The 21,161-nt window shown below is 42.5% G+C and overlaps 1 protein-coding gene and 3 long non-coding RNA genes across 4 annotated transcripts; 2 read left to right on the plus strand and 2 right to left on the minus strand.

Annotated features, from left to right (window-relative positions):
• Window positions 1-264: 264 nt before the first annotated feature.
• Window positions 265-11,837, plus strand: LOC139831081 (uncharacterized). Its single transcript, XR_011745439.1, has 2 exons — window positions 265-694; window positions 11,204-11,837. It is a non-coding gene; the product is annotated as an uncharacterized lncRNA (long non-coding RNA).
• Window positions 4,162-4,630, minus strand: LOC127301477 (uncharacterized). The gene is made up of 2 exons (XR_007852103.2): window positions 4,483-4,630; window positions 4,162-4,396 (listed from the first exon to the last, which is right to left on the minus strand). It is a non-coding gene; the product is annotated as an uncharacterized lncRNA (long non-coding RNA).
• A 508-nt stretch (window positions 11,838-12,345) lies between the features above and the next one.
• Window positions 12,346-15,593, minus strand: LOC139831722 (uncharacterized). Its single transcript, XM_071821044.1, has 10 exons — window positions 15,588-15,593; window positions 15,468-15,528; window positions 15,311-15,375; window positions 15,036-15,151; window positions 14,321-14,970; window positions 14,082-14,159; window positions 13,597-13,853; window positions 13,377-13,518; window positions 13,005-13,076; window positions 12,346-12,776 (listed from the first exon to the last, which is right to left on the minus strand). The coding sequence occupies exons 1-10, from the start codon at window positions 15,591-15,593 to the stop codon at window positions 12,346-12,348; spliced, it is 1,878 nt and encodes a 625-aa protein (XP_071677145.1).
• A 531-nt stretch (window positions 15,594-16,124) lies between these two features.
• LOC139831082 (uncharacterized) lies at window positions 16,125-17,761 on the plus strand. Its single transcript, XR_011745440.1, has 2 exons — window positions 16,125-16,367; window positions 17,128-17,761. It is a non-coding gene; the product is annotated as an uncharacterized lncRNA (long non-coding RNA).
• The last annotated feature ends 3,400 nt before the right edge of the window (window positions 17,762-21,161 follow it).

Raw genomic sequence — 21,161 nt, forward strand, 5'->3', positions numbered from 1 at the left:
TTTGTGAAAACCATGATTTTTAAAAGATAGTCAATTAAATATAATTACCCAAAGGATTTTATAACAATTTTTGAAAGAAAGTTTTTAAAATCTTATATAGTCCTAACACGCTAGCTGGACCAAAGCAAATCTAACTTCATTTCGTCCAAATTGAAATAGGAGAGACCTTGATCGTCGTCTATTTCTGGAAAAAAACCTAACAAGAAGAATAAAAATTGATGAAATACGGAGTAGATCAGTTAGGCAGGTGGAGAAGAAAATAAAGGGAAAGATAGCTGGTTGGTGGCTAGCGTGCTACCGGAACCAGACAGACCACTCTCAAGCTTCCTCTCTCTTTCCTTTCTCTCCCATCCCCTCCTTTTCCTCCCTGCCGCTGGTACCGGGGACCTCCTCCTCCCGACATCCCCTGCCTCCCGCCGCTCCAGCGAGTGCCTCCCCCTTCCCCGCTGCTGCAGGGATCTCCGCTCCCTCCCTGCCTCCCCGCCGCCGGCGGTCCCTGCTTCGTCCTAGTCGTAGGCTCTGGTCACGAAAGAGCTCGAGGATTCATATCTTGTTCCTGTGGAGAGCACGCAGCGCTCAAGCTCGACATGCTTCATGCCAGGCGACCCTGAGCTAGGCGCCGACGGAGGTGGAGGCGGGGGGCACGGACGTCGTCTCCACTGGATTCGCGGACACGGCCAGCGACAACCTCAAGGTAAATTCGTGACTTATTTGAGGGAAGTTGCTGTCTTAGCTAATCACGTACTGTGTAGCAATCCAGGTTTTGGGTTTTCTAGTCATCCGATACATGAATTTTAGGGAATTGCATTACCTGTAGCTGCTGTCTAAAATGTTGCTCGGTGTAAAAACAATTTGCCGTAAAGCAGTGCAGGCAACAAATTCTTTGTACTGAATGTTCAGTATAGATATTCATATCTTTTTAAATTCCAGGCTGGACTGAAGAGAACAATAAGTGTGTATTCAGTATAGATATTCATATCTTTGAACAATCCTGGATGCGCCAGGAAGGGTTTAAAGAGATGATCGAGAAAGAGTGGGCTTCAGTGAAGGAGGGGAATACTCCAGTGGAACGTTGGCAAAATAAAATTAGACACATTAGACAATTCCTTCGTGGATGGGCAAAAAACTTGAATGCCGATGCAAAAAAGTTGAAAGAGAAACTATTACTTATTATAGACCAACTTGATATCAAATCGGAATCAAACCTTTTAACTGTGGCTGAGCGGGCTGCGAAAAAGGAGGCGGAAATACAGCTTGGTAAACTTCTGCGGGATGAAGAATCCAAGTGGGCTCAACGAGCAAAGGTGCGGCATGTTCAGGAGGGTGGAAATAATACGCGATACTTCCACATTATGGCCAATGGTAGGCATAGGAAAAAAAGAATTTTTCAACTTGAACAAGATGAGGGAACTATTGTTGGGGAGACAAATCTGAAAGTGTTCATTTCGGAATACTATAAGAAATTATTTGGTGCGCCAGAACCAAATTTCTTCTCCATGGAAGAGGCCGTTACGAGTGACATGCCTCAAATTTCATCGGAGGAAAATAATATCTTGACAGCAGAATTTAATGAGAAAGAGGTCTATGACGCGATATCACAGATGGAACATAATAAGTCTCCGGTGGGACGGGTTCCCGGCTGAGTTTTATCAAAAATTTTGGCATATTTTAAAAAATGATCTAATGGATATGTTTGCTCAATTGCGAAAGGGTGAACTACCATTGTATAAACTTAATTTCGGGATCATTACGTTGCTGCCCAAAATTGAGAATGCCAGTAGAATTGAACAGTATAGACCGATTTGCTTATTAAATGTGAGTTTTAAGATTTTTACAAAAGTAGGTACCAATCGGGTAACCTCAATTGCGAGTAGAGTGGTGCGTCCAACTCAAACAGCGTTTATCCCAGGGAGAAATATTTTGGAAGGAGTGGTTGTGCTACATGAGACAATTCACGAGATGCATAGGAAGAAATTAGACGGGGTGCTTTTTAAAATTGACTTTGAAAAGGCCTATGATAAGGTGAACTGGGACTTTTTGCAACAGGTTCTTCGTATGAAAGGATTTGATTTGATGTGGTGTGAATGGGTTGCAAGGTTTGTTCAAGGGGGGAGTGTGGGTATCAGGGTGAACGATGATATAGGACACTATTTCCAAACGTTGAAAGGTTTGCGACAAGGAGATCCGTTGTCTCCTTTGTTGTTTAATCTTGTCGATATCTTGGCCATTCTAATTATGCGTGCTAAAGAGGATGGGCAAGTGGGGGGGTTAATACCGCATTTGGTGGATGGTGGGGTGTCGATACTCCAGTATGCAGATGATACAATATTGTTTCTAGAGCATGACATTGCGAAAGCTGTGAACATGAAACTAATATTGGCTTTTTTTTAGCAACTCTCGGGTTTAAAAATCAATTATCACAAAAGCGAGTTATATTGTTTTGGTAAAGCTGTAGAGGTGCGAGACCAATACCGAAATATTTTCGGGTGCGAAATTGGTTCACTCCCATTTAAATACCTGGGTATACCTATTCACTATAGGAAATTACTCAATAAAGAATGGAAAATAGTAGAGGATCGATTCGACGGGACATTGGGAGCATGGGTCGCCAAGATGTTATCATACGGTGATCGTGCGGTGCTCATTAATTCAGTGTTGACTAGCTTGCCGATGTTTATGTTGTCTTTCTTCGATATACCCAAGGGGTTCGTAAAAGACTAGATTATTATCGGTCAAGATTTTTCTGGCAAAGTAATCAGCAAAAGAGAAAATATAGACTAACTAAATGGAATATTGTGTGTAGACCAAAAGATCAAGGGGGGCTCGGTATTGAAGTGCTTGAGATTAAAAATAAATGTCTTTTGAGTAAATGGATATTTAAGTTACTTACGGAGGAGGGTGTGGAAGGAATTACTTACAAATAAATATTTGGGAGAAAAGACGTTGTCCCAAGTCCATATTAAACCTCTGATTCACCTTTTTGGAAAGGAATAATGAAAGTTAAAGACGATTTTCTCAAATTTGGGTCTTTCAAAATCGGGGATGGGAATCAAACTCGTTTTTGGGAGGACATTTGGTTGGGTAACAATTCGATTGCGGATGAATACCCGTCCTTGTATGCGATTGCTTATCATAAAAATATAACAATGGCGTCTGTTTTTGGGAGTAACCCGATCAATCTTCGGTTTAGAAGGAGCTTGATTGGGAATAATAGAGAGGTTTGGTTTCATCTAATTGAAAGACTAATGCGTGTCCAAATTTTAGATGAACCGGACAGATTTATTTGGGCTCTTACACCGACGGGTGTATACTCCACTAAATCCTACTACGCTGAACTTTTGAATGGCCATACACAGTATCTGCGGAAATACTTATGGAAGATGAAAGTTCCTTTAAAGATTCGTATTTTCCTGTGGTTCTTACATAGGAAGGAGCTTTTAACTAAGGATAATTTGATTAAACGTAAATGGATTGGGTGTAAAAAATGCGTTTTTTGTGATGCAGATGAGTCTGTACAACATCTGTTCATTTCATGTCCTTTTGCTCGTGATATTTGGAGGATCATACATTTTACTTTCAACATTAAACCACCCTCTAGTGTTGGTAATTTATTTGGGAGCTGGCTGAATGGGGTGGATAAGAGATCCAAAGAGCTTATTAGAGTAGGCACTGCGGCTGTGCTATGGGCTATTTGGAATTGTAGAAATGACATAATTTTTAACAAGACAACACCATCCCATTATTTGCAGGTTATCAACAAGACGACTTACTGGATCCATATGTGGTCATTTCTTCTCCCTGTGGAACGCCGTGGACTCATGGATTCCGCCTGTACTCGAATGACGATGGTCGTACGGGCTATCTTCTGCCAGGGTGGGTGGCGACAGCATAAGCGAATCGATGGATAGATCTTTTTTTAGGTGGCTGATTTTTGTATTCACTTTGAGTGACCCTTAATTTGTAAACTTTGAGATACTATTCTTTAATAATTGCGGTGGCTGTGTGCATCACTTTGATGCAGAGGCCGGGGATCCGCACCCTATTATCTAAAAAAAAAAAAAGTGTGTATTCCCACATCTACAGGCTCATAATCAAAGGAGCATTTCAAAAGATTAAATTAAGTAGTGGAGATTTGGAAATGGAGTTACTCAGCTTCAACCCTTTGTTAAGTTCTTATCTTGGCTACAAAAAGAAGGAACACAAATAAAGTGTATCTGTAGCTATTAAAAACCATCGCCAAATACATTCAGCTACAAGATATAAAGCGAAGAATGCATATTAAGGGGGATATTATATATACAGATCTGGTGAGTTGTAAGAAACAATAGTGGCTCGTTTATATCCTTCATCGACATCATTCCTCTTTAATGCTTGCATACTTCGGTATGAACAAAACCTAAAATGACCAAGAAATATTCTTAGAGTCAAAATTAGTTACATAGATATACGATTATAGATAAAAATAACCATAGAAGAACACACCTGCTTCACCCCTCTAAAACATCTCGATAGACAATGTTTTTGGTGCTTTTACCGGATTTATCAACCTCATTGTTTGGCTTGGCCAAAATCCGTGTCGTTTTTCTTGACACTCCCCTTGACAGTGCAACATAGAGCTGTCCATGTGAGAATACAGGCTCGGGAAGGTAAATACCGACGTTTGGTATGGTCTGACCCTGTGCCTTGTTGATGGTCATCGCAAAACTCAGCCGGATGGGGTACTGTTTTCTCTTGAGTTTGAACGGAAGTGAGATGTCATCCGAAGGCGACATAGGGATCCTAGGTATGAATACCCTTTTTCCAGCATGCTGACCACCAACAATCTCTGCATCTATTGCATTATCCTGGAAGGCTCTGATCATTAGCCGCGTTCCATTGCATAGGCCATTATGAGGGTCGAGGTTCCGGAGCAAAATGACCGGGCAATTGACCTTTAATCGCAAAACATGCGGTGGCAAGCCATTAGGTGTGATCGAGTTCAAAAAGTCAATAGTGTAATTATTGTGCAAGTCATCCTCGGTTGAGTCGAAGCTATGGTACAACCTTTCTTTGCCTGGAAACCTGGAGATCATCTTGACATTTAGGTCATCCACATGCTCATTCTTGGTCGAAAGGATTGCGCGTGCGCTCATGTATTCTCTTGATCTAGCATTGGCATGCAGCGATGGGAAGACATTATCGATGAGCGTGTTAATAGCCTTTTCATCCTCGGTATATCTGATCACAATGTCGTCAGGGAGACGCACATAGTCATCGCCAATTGTCTCTTCTGTTCCATTGCCGATCTTTAGGAGGTATTCGGAGAACAAAGGATCAGTCTGTGCCCGCATATTGCGCGTGAGGTGTATCTTGCGTGTCTTCTCCCACAGGTAGGATCTCAGAAGTGTAGCATCTGTGATTTGTGCTCTTGTCCCACGTGTCACAACGGGCAGGACCTGCCTGAAATCCCCACCAAAGACGACAACCTTTCCTCCAAACGGCAAAGGACATTCCATTATATCTTGTAGCGATCTATCAAGCGTCTCAACTGATTGACGTTTGGTCAAAGCTACTTCGTCCCAAATTATCAAGGACGCCTGTTTTAGCAACTCTGCCGTACCACTCTGCTTTGTGAAACTGCACATGCTATTATCTTTGAGCCTGATGGGAATTTTGAACCTAGAGTGTGCAGTACGGCCTCCAGGCATTATCGATGCCGCTATACCTGATGTAGCAGTTGCGATTGCTATTAGGCCCATGGAACGCACCTTTGCAAGCAATGCCTTATATAAGTAAGTCTTTCCAGTGCCTCCTGGACCATCAACGAAGAATATTTGACCTTTTTTGTTCGTCACATGATCCATTATATCATTGAAACCAGCCAGCTGCTCATTGTTCAAACTGTCAAATAGATCTAGGTGTTCTTTGTCTACGGTGACTTGCCTCTCCTCTACTACCTCTCTATAGTCTGCGTGATAAGAACCATAGGTATCAAGCAGATCTGGAAGTCCATAGCTTGTAATATCCTTTCCCATGGATTGCAAAATATCTCTGATATCTCTAAGAACCATTTGCTCTATTGCTGCCTCATTTGATTGATTAAGACGGTAATCCTCAGACATTGATGGTAGATGTTTGTCCCACATATGTTGGATTTCGGTTGCCTCATGCGAATACCAGTATAGTCGCAAACAACCTTCTAAGGGCACAAGGCATCTGAAATGTGGCTGCCTCTGTCATGCAATCATCAAGTGTCTTGTCATGCTCAATGAGGCCTAAGTGCTCACATGCCTCCCTGAAGGAAATGCATAGCTTGCCATTTACAGTTTTTAAATCATCAAATGAAGTCGCTCCTCGTACATGACTTAGGAGCACACGCAAGTAGTACCTATCTCCTTCAGCAGGGTGTGCATACACAAGCCTTCCAATTTGTGATCTCTTATTTTTTCTGTTCTGCCATTTCTTATGTCCAGCAATCCATCTATAATGCTCTGGGAACTCTCTGTACAACCATTTCCGTGCTGCTGGGAACTTCCGGTTCATCTCAAAGTACTCGGTAAGCATGGACTTGGAAGAAGTCGGGCGAGCGACAACATCTTCCAGATTTTCACAGGCTTTAAATGCGACTGGATGCATGTTTTCCAAATGAAGCTGGAGCTGCAGCACAGATGGACTTACACCAAATAATTTATAACCGTAAAGCCGGTACATCGCATCTGGAGGAGATACAAAGCGTGCATCCCTATATTGTCGAATTTCATTGATGATTCCACCATCATTGATTATATCTTGCTCGCATGCAAAGGATGCTTTGTCATGCCCTTTGTAGATGTACTTGAACAAGTACTTGACTGCCTTGATGCTCGAGCATGCTTCAACATTAATATGGCAATTGTATCGCATAAGGAGAAATGGGTTGTAAGGGACAACCCATCTGTTATCCAAATCTGCTCCCCTGATCCTAACTCCACGCCCGTTGTCCCTCCTTCTATAGATCGGATATGAGTCTTTCCCTTGTTGTGTGGCGTTGCAAAATTCTCGTGGGTAATGAAACCGGCATTGTCCGTCAATCATGCAAGGGCAACTTTTCTTCAACTCACCACAAGGTCCGTGCAGCATGTGTTTGACAACCAGTTCATGCAGCACAGTGTATTTCTCTTTATCTGGTATCTCTGCAGAAATCACCCGATCATAGTCATCTGGGGTCGCTAACTTGCTTTTTGCTTTCATGATTAGAAGTATATGTTCATGTGGGAGACCTCGTTTCTGAAACTCCGTGACATGTACATAAGCCGCGACTTCTCCGAAATGCTTACCCTTAGTCAGTAAGTCCATCAAGTCTCGCTGTTTTGCTTTGAATACTCTTGCCACCAGGTCTGGACGGTCTTGTGGCAATTGCCCAGGATACAATTTCTCGGTTATTTCCTCCCAATAGGGATTGCAAGTCATCGTGATAAAGTAGTCCGGTTTACCCCATCGCTGAACTATTGCCATCGCATCTAGGAACCTGCGCTGCATGTCGCGGTCACCACCAGGAAATGTACGTGGAAGCACGATTCTCTTGCCAATTCGATCACCGCGTGACTCGCCAGCAACGACGGTGTCAACAAGACCCTATAATAAAAGTATATAAGGTTATAGAATAGCATGCATCACCTATATTCCGTATCAGAAGAAACACAAGCACGTTACCTGGTAGAGGTCAGCGCGTAGAACCTTCTGATTTGCCGGCTTTGAGTACCAGTCAAGCCTCATAGTCTCTATCTTGATATACATGTCAACGGCCCACTGTTGGAAAAGGCGACCCCCGAACAAGATGATGTTAAAAAGCTTCTTCACGACTGCGGTTTGAAGCAGTAGTATTCCCTCGCACTAACAAATTTCCTGGATTGTGTTGCATTCTCCTCGTTATCACCAAAATCCTCATCTAGGTTATCCCCATCGTCATCTAACAAATTTGTCAACATAAATATTTGTAATTTGTTTCGGACTAATAATAATTTAAAGTTAGTAATTATGACCAATACCTTCAGGTAAATCAGTGGCATGCTCTTCATGTTGTGCAACATTGTACATTGTTTCTCGCATTGTGTTATCATCTGAATATTGTTAAACATCATTAATATTCTGATGATAAACACATAAGAATACTGAAATAAGGAATGAGGACCAATACCAGGAGGTAAATCAGTGGCATGGTCTTCAGGTGGTGCAAAATTCACAAATTGTTCTTCTCTAATCACGTCATCATCTTCTATATGATACGAAACATTAGTTTTAATTCATATCAATCGTAAATAGTATGTATATAAACAAATAATCAACATCATACCTTTAGGCATATCAAAGGCTCGCTTCAGATGTTGTGCAGAATTATCATCTGGAGAACCAACAAATGGCATCCAACGATTCCAACCAGTCTCCCCACGTGGGAAAAATAGAGGATATGACAATGGGTCGTAGCACCCGTAGTATGCTCTAATATACAGGGGGCGGTCTCCTTTTCCATGCACGACAACACTTCTGTCAAAGCAATTTTGTGGGTCGCTCCCTTCAACCCATATCGCTGCCACTTGAGAAGTCGTCGGGGCATTGTACCTTCGTTGATCCAGTTTGATATCTGTGTTCAGTGAAATCTTATATTCATCTAGATTTGGAGCAGACCCAAGGCTCTTGAAAACCTGTGCATAAGGGTTACGCTCTAGTATTCCCAAAATCTTTTAAATCGACCTCTATATTAAGATCTGGAGACCTCTTAGTCCTGTGAATCAAGTTTTCATCTGTATCATAAATATAGAGCTGGAAATGCCGAGGGCCATTATCAGCTGGCACAAGGTTATCAAGAGCGTGGTACAACCCGGCACACACCCTGAATGTATATACGCCAGTTCTTGCAGCCGTGCTGACTCGGCGATCAAGTGTGACTCCTAGACTTGTGAATGAGAAGTGCGAGTTGAAATAACGAATATTCTCTCTGAAATATTTAGCATCATCATCCTCTTGACTTGTAAATAACCGTTTCAACTCTTCTGGAACATCTGGAGTAACAATAGAGACTCTTCCTTTTCTGCAGCAAAATGCAGGCCCCTCATATGGAAATCGTAATGCCCCACAGTGTTGGCAATCCGGTACTTTTCGTAGGACATGATGCTTTTTTGGTAGGTTTCGATATATGAATTCCTCAGTATTTGCTGCAGGTGTTGCTTGTGAAGATTTACTTCCAAGTTGATAAGAATCAAAAGGAACATCTAGCAGAAAAGAAGAATATATATTAAATCAGACACTCATATTACTAAAATGTGCATTGAAGCTAGCTAAATTGGACATTACAGCAATGAAATACCTTGGTCAGTAAACATTCTAGCTTCTTCATCACTCTCATGGTCTGCAGATTCTCCACGTTGCACCGTTGGCAAGCAATCAAGGATAGGCTCAAATATTCCGTATGGATCATCTGTCTGGTCGTTGCCCACTATTGAAAAATATAAGATGAGTAGAGCATATAACAATATAAGCAAGACGTTGCAGTCATGGACGTTTCCATTTGTCGACTCTTATAATTACCTGCGGTATTTTCAGGCTGATTGGAGCCACTAAAAGGCTTTGTAGCTGAAAGGAAAGAGAGCTACAGTTAATAGTAGATCGTCAATTCATTTGCAGTAATAATTTAACGAATGGACTAACCAGCATGTTCAACTGCAGAATATGTGTTAGTTTGGTTGACAATTGTTCCAAGTTGGGGTAGCTCTAAACCTGACAGTTGTGTGATCTGATCTGAACTGTGTATGTTGACTGGTCTCATTCGCCCTCCAATTTGTTGCATCTTGTATGAGTCATTTCTACGTAGCCAATCACGGTCGTTATCAGCGATTGTAGTTTCAGTTGATTGTTCAAATAGAGGAGCACATGTATGTAGACCAATAGAGTTCTGGCTGCATACATTTTGAGCTAGCGTTCAGTTACAAATCATGGTAGTAATATAATTATTTAGGCTGGATATGAATTTATAGCTAGTAATTAGGAAACGAAACTTTGTAAAGTTGGTGTGGTAGATAGTTGGATGACTGCAGCTTTGTCTGTAGCCATTATGACGGTGTGTTGTCATGATTCAAAATAACTTGGCATCGGTGTGTCCGGTTGGTCGTGTTCTCCACTTTTAAGGACTGCGGTACTCTTCTTTTGACGGCGTGTTTCACGTAGCCTGCGTAATATGAGATCTTTGTTTTGCTCGTATCGGGCATTATCCCTGTCCCTCTTGAGTGATTTTTTATATTCTGTAGGGGAAATGTAAATTAGTATCTGCCTTTGTATAATTGAGATATGCCCAACAATTGTTCATCATTACCTAAGCTGTTTAAGGCTTGAGGCGGCATTTGTAACCCAGACCCTGTGTAGTAGAGGAAATCTGTTTTGACCGAGATGGGTTTTGTCCATGAAGAGGAGTCACATCGGACGGCACCACACCGGTACGTATGCCTACATAAGAATTGTTACGAAAAATTTATTAGTGTTACGCAATTACTGTTGTTCAATCTGGTTAGTAAACATCACCTTACGTAGTTGGGTGTTACGTAGTTGGGTGACAGCAGATTGCCCGAGAGATATTTCCTTGATGTGAAATCCTAATGAACGAAGTTATCATTCTACGATCGGTGCACCATGATGATCATGAATAGTGCATCATATATATCGGGTGGACCATTTCGATGGACGTACCAACCGGTTTGGTCGATGGAGTTTGTTGTCCAGTGGGAATAACCGCTGTTATTTTCTTTAGCTCCCGGGCCTCACGCCTCTTTTTTAATATCTCATCTTTGTTTCGTGCATATCTCTCTCTCTCTCGTTGTCTCTTCAATTCTCTTGGATCTGTTGTTTGTCCTGCGACCCGAATAACATTTATTAGGATGTAAAAGGTTGAAGCAGGTAAGAGTTGGTGATATATTTACCTGAATTTCCATTGTTTGTAAGGTCCTGAAATGGAGTCCGTACCCCCTTACGCTCAGAGGATGCCATTTATTATCTGTTATGAAATTTAGGCACAACATTTCTCACGATAAAATTTTATACATGGATTATCATTGGGACAGCAAGGTTGGTATTGTTCCTTGTTGAACAATCAAGTGAGAACAATAGCTGTATTTCGTTGTTAATGCAGCAGAAGCTATTATTTTGCAATTTATAGTAAATTTTGAAATTACAGTGAACCTAATATGGCCAGATGCAGGGATGGAAGAACATGCGGCCAGCATGGCCCTGTGTACGGCGTACCACGGGAAGGCTTGAGGGCGAGGACGGCGAGGACACCGGAGGCTGGGCTTGCGTGCGACGGTGCAACTTTTGCGGGTAGGACGGCGAGGAAACTGGAGGCTGGGCTGCGTGGACGGTGAAGACAGTGGCGGGGTGCCACCCAGGCAGGACGACCTGGAGGCGCAGCAAGCCGGGCAACCCAGGCAGGACGACCTGGAGGCGCAGCAAGCCGGGCAACGACGACCTGGATGCGGAGCCAGCCGGTAAAGGACGACCGGGAGGAGGCGGTGTCTTCGAGATGCCGCTGTGACCAGGAAGAGGACAGCGCGGAAGTTTTTGGCAGTGTTTTCGGCTGAGATCGTGGATCAGTTATTATCGTGGTGTAGTTTTGGGATGGGATGGTTGGTTGATTTTTTATTTCCTTATATATACATCCGTGCTGGAGAGTATGCGGGCTGAACATTTGATCACAGCCGTATATTTGATTGGCAGACCATTGGTGTAACATGGACAGTTGGATTTCTTAGGCGTGATTAGATCGGACGTTCCTGGGTATTCTGTGTACAATTGGTTGTGTGGCTTTAGGGAAATTCATGTTTGCTCTTTTATTAGTAGTGGTGATGCCTCTCCTCTACTACCTCTCTATAGTCTGCGTGATAAGAACCATAGGTATCAAGCAGATCCGGAAGTCCATAGCTTGTAATATCCTTTCCCATGGATTGCAAAATATCTCTGATATCTCTAAGAACCATTTGCTCTATTGCTGCCTCATTTGATTGATTAAGACGGTAATCCTCAGACATTGATGGTAGATGTTTGTCCCACATATGTTGGATTTCGGTTGCCTCGCAGAATACCAGTATAGTCGCAAACAACCTTCTAAGGGCACAAGGCATCTGAAATGTGGCTGCCTCTGTCATGCAATCATCAAGTGTCTTGTCATGCTCAATGAGGCCTAAGTGCTCACATGCCTCCCTGAAGGAAATGCATAGCTTGCCATTTACAGTTTTTAAATCATCAAATGAAGTCGCTCCTCGTACATGACTTAGGAGCACACGCAAGTAGTACCTATCTCCTTCAGCAGGGTGTGCATACACAAGCCTTCCAATTTGTGATCTCTTATTTTTTCGTTCGCCATTTCTTATGTCCAGCAATCCATCTATAATGCTCTGGGAACTCTCTGTACAACCATTTCCGTGCTGCTGGGAACTTCCGGTTCATCTCAAAGTACTCGGTAAGCATGGACTTGGAAGAAGTCGGGCGAGCGACAACATCTTCCAGATTTTCACAGGCTTTAAATGCGACTGGATGCATGTTTTCCAAATGAAGCTGGAGCTGCAGCACAGATGGACTTACACCAAATAATTTATAACCGTAAAGCCGGTACATCGCATCTGGAGGAGATACAAAGCGTGCATCCCTATATTGTCGAATTTCATTGATGATTCCACCATCATTGATTATATCTTGCTCGCATGCAAAGGATGCTTTGTCATGCCCTTTGTAGATGTACTTGAACAAGTACTTGACTGCCTTGATGCTCGAGCATGCTTCAACATTAATATGGCAATTGTATCGCATAAGGAGAAATGGGTTGTAAGGGACAACCCATCTGTTATCCTAATCTGCTCCCCAGATCCTAACTCCACGCCCGTTGTCCCTCCTTCTATAGATCGGATATGAGTCTTTCCCTTGTTGTGTGGCGTTGCAAAATTCTCGTGGGTAATGAAACCGGCATTGTCCGTCAATCATGCAAGGGCAACTTTTCTTCAACTCACCACAAGGTCCGTGCAGCATGTGTTTGACAACCAGTTCATGCAGCACAGTGTATTTCTCTTTATCTGGTATCTCTGCAGAAATCACCCGATCATAGTCATCTGGGGTCGCTAACTTGCTTTTTGCTTTCATGATTAGAAGTATATGTTCATGTGGGAGACCTCGTTTCTGAAACTCCGTGACATGTACATAAGCCGCGACTTCTCCGAAATGCTTACCCTTAGTCAGTAAGTCCATCAAGTCTCGCTGTTTTGCTTTGAATACTCTTGCCACCAGGTCTGGACGGTCTTGTGGCAATTGCCCAGGATACAATTTCTCGGTTATTTCCTCCCAATAGGGATTGCAAGTCATCGTGATAAAGTAGTCCGGTTTACCCCATCGCTGAACTATTGCCATCGCATCTAGGAACCTGCGCTGCATGTCGCGGTCACCACCAGGAAATGTACGTGGAAGCACGATTCTCTTGCCAATTCGATCACCGCGTGACTCGCCAGCAACGACGGTGTCAACAAGACCCTATAATAAAAGTATATAAGGTTATAGAATAGCATGCATCACCTATATTCCGTATCAGAAGAAACACAAGCACGTTACCTGGTAGAGGTCAGCGCGTAGAACCTTCTGATTTGCCGGCTTTGAGTACCAGTCAAGCCTCATAGTCTCTATCTTGATATACATGTCAACGGCCCACTGTTGGAAAAGGCGCCCCCCGAACAAGATGATGTTAAAAAGCTTCTTCCTGACCTGCAGTTTGAAGCAGTAGTATTCCCTCGCACTAACAAATTTCCTGGATTGTGTTGCATTCTCCTCGTTATCACCAAAATCCTCATCTAGGTTATCCCCATCGTCATCTAACAAATTTGTCAACATAAATATTTGTAATTTGTTTCGGACTAATAATAATTTAAAGTTAGTAATTATGACCAATATCTTCAGGTAAATCAGTGGCATGCTCTTCATGTTGTGCAACATTGTACATTGTTTCTCGCATTGTGTTATCATCTGAATATTGTTAAACATCATTAATATTCTGATGATAAACACATAAGAATACTGAAATAAGGAATGAGGACCAATACCAGGAGGTAAATCAGTGGCATGGTCTTCAGGTGGTGCAAAATTCACAAATTGTTCTTCTCTAATCACGTCATCATCTTCTATATGATACGAAACATTAGTTTTAATTCATATCAATCGTAAATAGTATGTATATAAATAAATAATCAACATCATACCTTTAGGCATATCAAAGGCTCGCTTCAGATGTTGTGCGAATTATCATACGGAGAACCAACAAATGGCATCCAACGATTCCAACCAGTCTCCCCACGTGGGAAAAATAGAGGATATGACAATGGGTCGTAGCACCCGTAGTATGCTCTAATATACAGGGGGCGGTCTCCTTTTCCATGCACGACAACACTTCTGTCAAAGCAATTTTGTGGGTCGCTCCCTTCAACCCATATCGCTGCCACTTGAGAAGTCGTCGGGGCATTGTACCTTCGTTGATCCAGTTTGATATCTGTGTTCAGTGAAATCTTATATTCATCTAGATTTGGAGCAGACCCAAGGCTCTTGAAAACCTGTGCATAAGGGTTACGCTCTAGTATTCCCAAAATCTTTCGTACGACCTCTATATTAAGATCTGGAGACCTCTTAGTCCTGTGAATCAAGTTTTCATCTGTATCATAAATATAGAGCTGGAAATGCCGAGGGCCATTATCAGCTGGCACAAGGTTATCAAGAGCGTGGTACAACCCGGCACACACCCTGAATGTATATACGCCAGTTCTTGCAGCCGTGCTGACTCGGCGATCAAGTGTGACTCCTAGACTTGTGAATGAGAAGTGCGAGTTGAAATAACGAATATTCTCTCTGAAATATTTAGCATCATCATCCTCTTGACTTGTAAATAACCGTTTCAACTCTTCTGGAACATCTGGAGTAACAATAGAGACTCTTCCTTTTCTGCAGCAAAATGCAGGCCCCTCATATGGAAATCGTAATGCCCCACAGTGTTGGCAATCCGGTACTTTTCGTAGGACATGATGCTTTTTTGGTAGGTTTCGATATATGAATTCCTCAGTATTTGCTGCAGGTGTTGCTTGTGAAGATTTACTTCCAAGTTGATAAGAATCAAAAGGAACATCTAGCAGAAAAGAAGAATATATATTAAATCAGACACTCATATTACTAAAATGTGCATTGAAGCTAGCTAAATTGGACATTACAGCAATGAAATAACTATGTCATTAAACATTCTAGCTTCTTCATCACTCTCAATGACTGCAGATTATCCACGTTGCACCGTTGGCAAGCAATCAAGGATAGGCTCAAATATTCCGTATGGATCATCCATGCAGTGGTTGTCCACTATTGAAAAATATAAGATGAGTAGAGCATATAACAATATAAGCAAGACGTTGCAGTCATGGACGTTTCCATTTGTCGACTCTTATAATTACCTGCGGTATTTTCAGGCTGATTGGAGCCACTAAAAGGCTTTGTAGCTGAAAGGAAAGAGAGCTACAGTTAATAGTAGATCGTCAATTCATTTGCAGTAATAATTTAACGAATGGACTAACCAGCATGTTCAAGCTCGAGAATATGTGTTAGTTTGGTTGACAATTGTTCCAAGTTGGGGTAGCTCTAAACCCGATGGTTGTGTGATCTGATCTGAGCTGTGTATGTTGGTCGGTCTCATTCGCCCTCCAATTTGTTGCATCTTGTATGAGTCATTTCTACGTAGCCAATCACAGTCGTTATCAGCAGTTGTAGTTTCAGTTGATTGTTCAAATAGAGGAGCACATGTATGTAGACCAATATAGTTCCTGGCTGCATACAGTTTGAGCTAGCGTTGATTACAAATCATGGTAGTAATATAATTATTTAGTCTGGATTTGAATTTATATCTATTATTTAGGAAACGTAACTTTGTTTATTTGGTGTGGTAGATAGTTGTATGTCTGCTTCTTTGTGTGTATCCATTATGATGGTTTGTTGTCTGATGCAAAATAACTTGGCATCGGTGTGTCCGGTTGGTCGTGTTCTCCACTTTTAAGGACTGCAGTACTCTTCTTTTGACGGCGTGTTTCACGTAGCCTGTAATATGAGATCTTTGTTTTGCTCGTATCGGGCATTATCCCTGTCCCTCTTGAGTGATTTTTTATATTCTGTAGGGGAAATGTAAATTAGTATCTGCACTGTATAATTGAGATATGCCCAACAATTGTTCATCATTACCTAAGCTGTTTAAGGCTTGAACTGGCATTTGTAACCCAGACCCCTGTGTAGTAGAGGAAATCTGTTTTGACTGAGATGGGTTTTGTCCATGAAGAGGAGTCACATCGGACGGCACCACACCAGTACGTATGCCTACATAAGAATTGTTACGAACAATTTATTCGTGTTCTCGCAATTCTTGTTGTTCAATCTGGTTAGTAAACATCACCTTCTGTAGTTGGAGTGTTCTGTAGTTGGGTGACAGCAGATTGCCCAGAGATATTTCCCGCAGTGTGAAATCCTAATGAACGAAGTTATCATTCTCTGATCAGTGCACCATGATGATCATGAATAGTGCATCATATATATCGGGTGGACCATTTCGATGGACGTACCAACCGGTTTGGTCGATGGAGTTTGTTGTCCAGTGGGAATAACCGCTGTTATTTTCTTTAGCTCCCGGGCCTCACGCCTCTTTTTTAATATCTCATCTTTGTTTCGTGCATATCTCTCTCTCTCTCGTTGTCTCTTCAATTCTCTTGGATCTGTTGTTTGTCCTGCGACCCGAATAACATTTATTAGGATGTAAAAGGTTGAAGCAGGTAAGAGTTGGTGATATATTTACCTGAATTTCCATTGTTTGTAAGGTCCTGAAATGGAGTCCGTACCCCCTTACGCTCAGAGGATGCCATTTATTATCTGTTATGAAATTTAGGCACAACATTTCTCACGATAAAATTTTATACATGGATTATCATTGGGACAGCAAGGTTGGTATTGTTCCTTGTTGAACAATCAAGTGAGAACAATAGCTGTATTTCGTTGTTAATGCAGCAGAAGCTATTATTTTGCAATTTATAGTAAATTTTGAAATTACAGTGAACCTAATATGGCCAGATGCAGGGATGGAAGAACATGCGGCCAGCATGGCCCTGTGTACGGCGTACCACGGGAAGGCTTGAGGGCGAGGACGGCGAGGACACCGGAGGCTGGGCTTGCGTGCGACGGTGCAACTTTTGCGGGTAGGACGGCGAGGAAACTGGAGGCTGGGCTGCGTGGACGGTGAAGACAGTGGCGGGGTGCCACCCAGGCAGGACGACCTGGAGGCGCAGCAAGCCGGGCAACCCAGGCAGGACGACCTGGAGGCGCAGCAAGCCGGGCAACGACGACCTGGATGCGGAGCCAGCCGGTAAAGGACGACCGGGAGGAGGCGGTGTCTTCGAGATGCCGCTGTGACCAGGAAGAGGACAGCGCGGAAGTTTTTGGCAGTGTTTTCGGCTGAGATCGTGGATCAGTTATTATCGTGGTGTAGTTTTGGGATGGGATGGTTGGTTGATTTTTTATTTCCTTATATATACATCCGTGCTGGAGAGTATGCGGGCTGAACATTTGATCACAGCCGTATATTTGATTGGCAGACCATTGGTGTAACATGGACAGTTGGATTTCTTAGGCGTGATTAGATCGGACGTTCCTGGGTATTCTGTGTACAATTGGTTGTGTGGCTTTAGGGAAATTCATGTTTGCTCTTTTATTAGTAGTGGTGATGCCTCTCCTCTACTACCTCTCTATAGTCTGCGTGATAAGAACCATAGGTATCAAGCAGATCCGGAAGTCCATAGCTTGTAATATCCTTTCCCATGGATTGCAAAATATCTCTGATATCTCTAAGAACCATTTGCTCTATTGCTGCCTCATTTGATTGATTAAGACGGTAATCCTCAGACATTGATGGTAGATGTTTGTCCCACATATGTTGGATTTCGGTTGCCTCGCAGAATACCAGTATAGTCGCAAACAACCTTCTAAGGGCACAAGGCATCTGAAATGTGGCTGCCTCTGTCATGCAATCATCAAGTGTCTTGTCATGCTCAATGAGGCCTAAGTGCTCACATGCCTCCCTGAAGGAAATGCATAGCTTGCCATTTACAGTTTTTAAATCATCAAATGAAGTCGCTCCTCGTACATGACTTAGGAGCACACGCAAGTAGTACCTATCTCCTTCAGCAGGGTGTGCATACACAAGCCTTCCAATTTGTGATCTCTTATTTTTTCTGTTCTGCCATTTCTTATGTCCAGCAATCCATCTATAATGCTCTGGGAACTCTCTGTACAACCATTTCCGTGCTGCTGGGAACTTCCGGTTCATCTCAAAGTACTCGGTAAGCATGGACTTGGAAGAAGTCGGGCGAGCGACAACATCTTCCAGATTTTCACAGGCTTTAAATGCGACTGGATGCATGTTTTCCAAATGAAGCTGGAGCTGCAGCACAGATGGACTTACACCAAATAATTTATAACCGTAAAGCCGGTACATCGCATCTGGAGGAGATACAAAGCGTGCATCCCTATATTGTCGAATTTCATTGATGATTCCACCATCATTGATTATATCTTGCTCGCATGCAAAGGATGCTTTGTCATGCCCTTTGTAGATGTACTTGAACAAGTACTTGACTGCCTTGATGCTCGAGCATGCTTCAACATTAATATGGCAATTGTATCGCATAAGGAGAAATGGGTTGTAAGGGACAACCCATCTGTTATCCAAATCTGCTCCCCTGATCCTAACTCCACGCCCGTTGTCCCTCCTTCTATAGATCGGATATGAGTCTTTCCCTTGTTGTGTGGCGTTGCAAAATTCTCGTGGGTAATGAAACCGGCATTGTCCGTCAATCATGCAAGGGCAACTTTTCTTCAACTCACCACAAGGTCCGTGCAGCATGTGTTTGACAACCAGTTCATGCAGCACAGTGTATTTCTCTTTATCTGGTATCTCTGCAGAAATCACCCGATCATAGTCATCTGGGGTCGCTAACTTGCTTTTTGCTTTCATGATTAGAAGTATATGTTCATGTGGGAGACCTCGTTTCTGAAACTCCGTGACATGTACATAAGCCGCGACTTCTCCGAAATGCTTACCCTTAGTCAGTAAGTCCATCAAGTCTCGCTGTTTTGCTTTGAATACTCTTGCCACCAGGTACGGACGGTCTTGTGGCAATTGCCCGAGATACAATTTCTCGGTTATTTCCTCCCAATAGGGATTGCAAGTCATCGTGATAAAGTAGTCCGGTTTACCCCATCGCTGAACTATTGCCATCGCATCTAGGAACTGCGCCGCATGTCGCGGTCACCACCAGGAAATGTACGTGGAAGCACGATTCTCTTGCCAATTCGATCACCGCGTGACTACTTGACAACGACGGTGTCAACAAGACCCTATAATAAAAGTATATAAGGTTATAGAATAGCATGCATCACCTATATTCCGTATCAGAAGAAACACAAGCACGTTACCTGGTAGAGGTCAGCGCGTAGAACCTTCTGATTTGCCGGCTTTGAGTACCAGTCAAGCCTCATAGTCTCTATCTTGATATACATGTCAACGGCCCACTGTTGGAAAAGGCGCCCCCCGAACAAGATGATGTTAAAAAGCTTCTTCCTGACCTGCAGTTTGAAGCAGTAGTATTCCCTCGCACTAACAAATTTCCTGGATTGTGTTGCATTCTCCTCGTTATCACCAAAATCCTCATCTAGGTTATCCCCATCGTCATCTAACAAATTTGTCAACATAAATATTTGTAATTTGTTTCGGACTAATAATAATTTAAAGTTAGTAATTATGACCAATATCTTCAGGTAAATCAGTGGCATGCTCTTCATGTTGTGCAACATTGTACATTGTTTCTCGCATTGTGTTATCATCTGAATATTGTTAAACATCATTAATATTACGATGATAAACACATAAGAATCTTGAAATAAGGAATGAGGACCAATACCAGGAGGTAAATCAGTGGCATGGTCTTCAGGTGGTGCAAAATTCACAAATTGTTCTTCTCTAATCACGTCATCATCTTCTATATGATACGAAACATTAGTTTTAATTCATATCAATCGTAAATAGTATGTATATAAATAAATAATCAACATCATACCTTTAGGCATATCAAAGGCTCGCTTCAGATGTTGTGCAGAATTATCATCTGGAGAACCAACAAATGGCATCCAACGATTCCAACCAGTCTCCCCACGTGGGAAAAATAGAGGATATGACAATGGGTCGTAGCACCCGTAGTATGCTCTAATATACAGGGGGCGGTCTCCTTTTCCATGCACGACAACACTTGTCCAAAGCAATTTTGTGGGTCGCTCCCTTCAACCCATATCGCTGCCACTTGAGAAGTCGTCGGGGCATTGTACCTTCGTTGATCCAGTTTGATATCTGTGTTCAGTGAAATCTTATATTCATCTAGATTTGGAGCAGACCCAAGGCTCTTGAAAACCTGTGCATAAGGGTTACGCTCTAGTATTCCCAAAATCTTTCGTACGACCTCTATATTAAGATCTGGAGACCTCTTAGTCCTGTGAATCAAGTTTTCATCTGTATCATAAATATAGAGCTGGAAATGCCGAGGGCCATTATCAGCTGGCACAAGGTTATCAAGAGCGTGGTACAACCCGGCACACACCCTGAATGTATATACGCCAGTTCTTGCAGCCGTGCTGACTCGGCGATCAAGTGTGACTCCTAGACTTGTGAATGAGAAGTGCGAGTTGAAATAACGAATATTCTCTCTGAAATATTTAGCATCATCATCCTCTTGACTTGTAAATAACCGTTTCAACTCTTACGGAACATCACGGAGTAACAATAGAGACTCTTCCTTTCTCGCAGCAAAATGCGGGCCCCTCATATGGAAATCGTAATGCCCCACAGTTGTTGGCAATCCGGTACTTTTCGTAGGACATGATGCTTTTTTGGTAGGTTTCGATATATGAATTCCTCAGTATTTGCTGCAGGTGTTGCTTGTGAAGATTTACTTCCAAGTTGATAAGAATCAAAAGGAACATCTAGCAGAAAAGAAGAATATATATTAAATCAGACACTCATATTACTAAAATGTGCATTGAAGCTAGCTAAATTGGACATTACA

The sequence above is a fragment of the Lolium perenne genome, chromosome 5, assembly GCF_019359855.2.
Source record: "Lolium perenne isolate Kyuss_39 chromosome 5, Kyuss_2.0, whole genome shotgun sequence".
NCBI classification, from domain to species: domain Eukaryota; kingdom Viridiplantae; phylum Streptophyta; class Magnoliopsida; order Poales; family Poaceae; genus Lolium; species Lolium perenne.

What these genes read in the sequence shown, in the direction of transcription:
- LOC139831722 (XM_071821044.1), bottom strand. An exon ending in AGCATCATGTCCTACGAAAA is followed by an intron (nt 14,971 to 15,035) that starts GTACCGGATTGC and finishes ATTTTGCTGCAG; the next exon opens with AAAAGGAAGAGTCTCTATTG. An exon ending in TGCCACTGATTTACCTCCTG is followed by an intron (nt 13,854 to 14,081) that starts GTATTGGTCCTC and finishes CAAATTTGTTAG; the next exon opens with ATGACGATGGGGATAACCTA.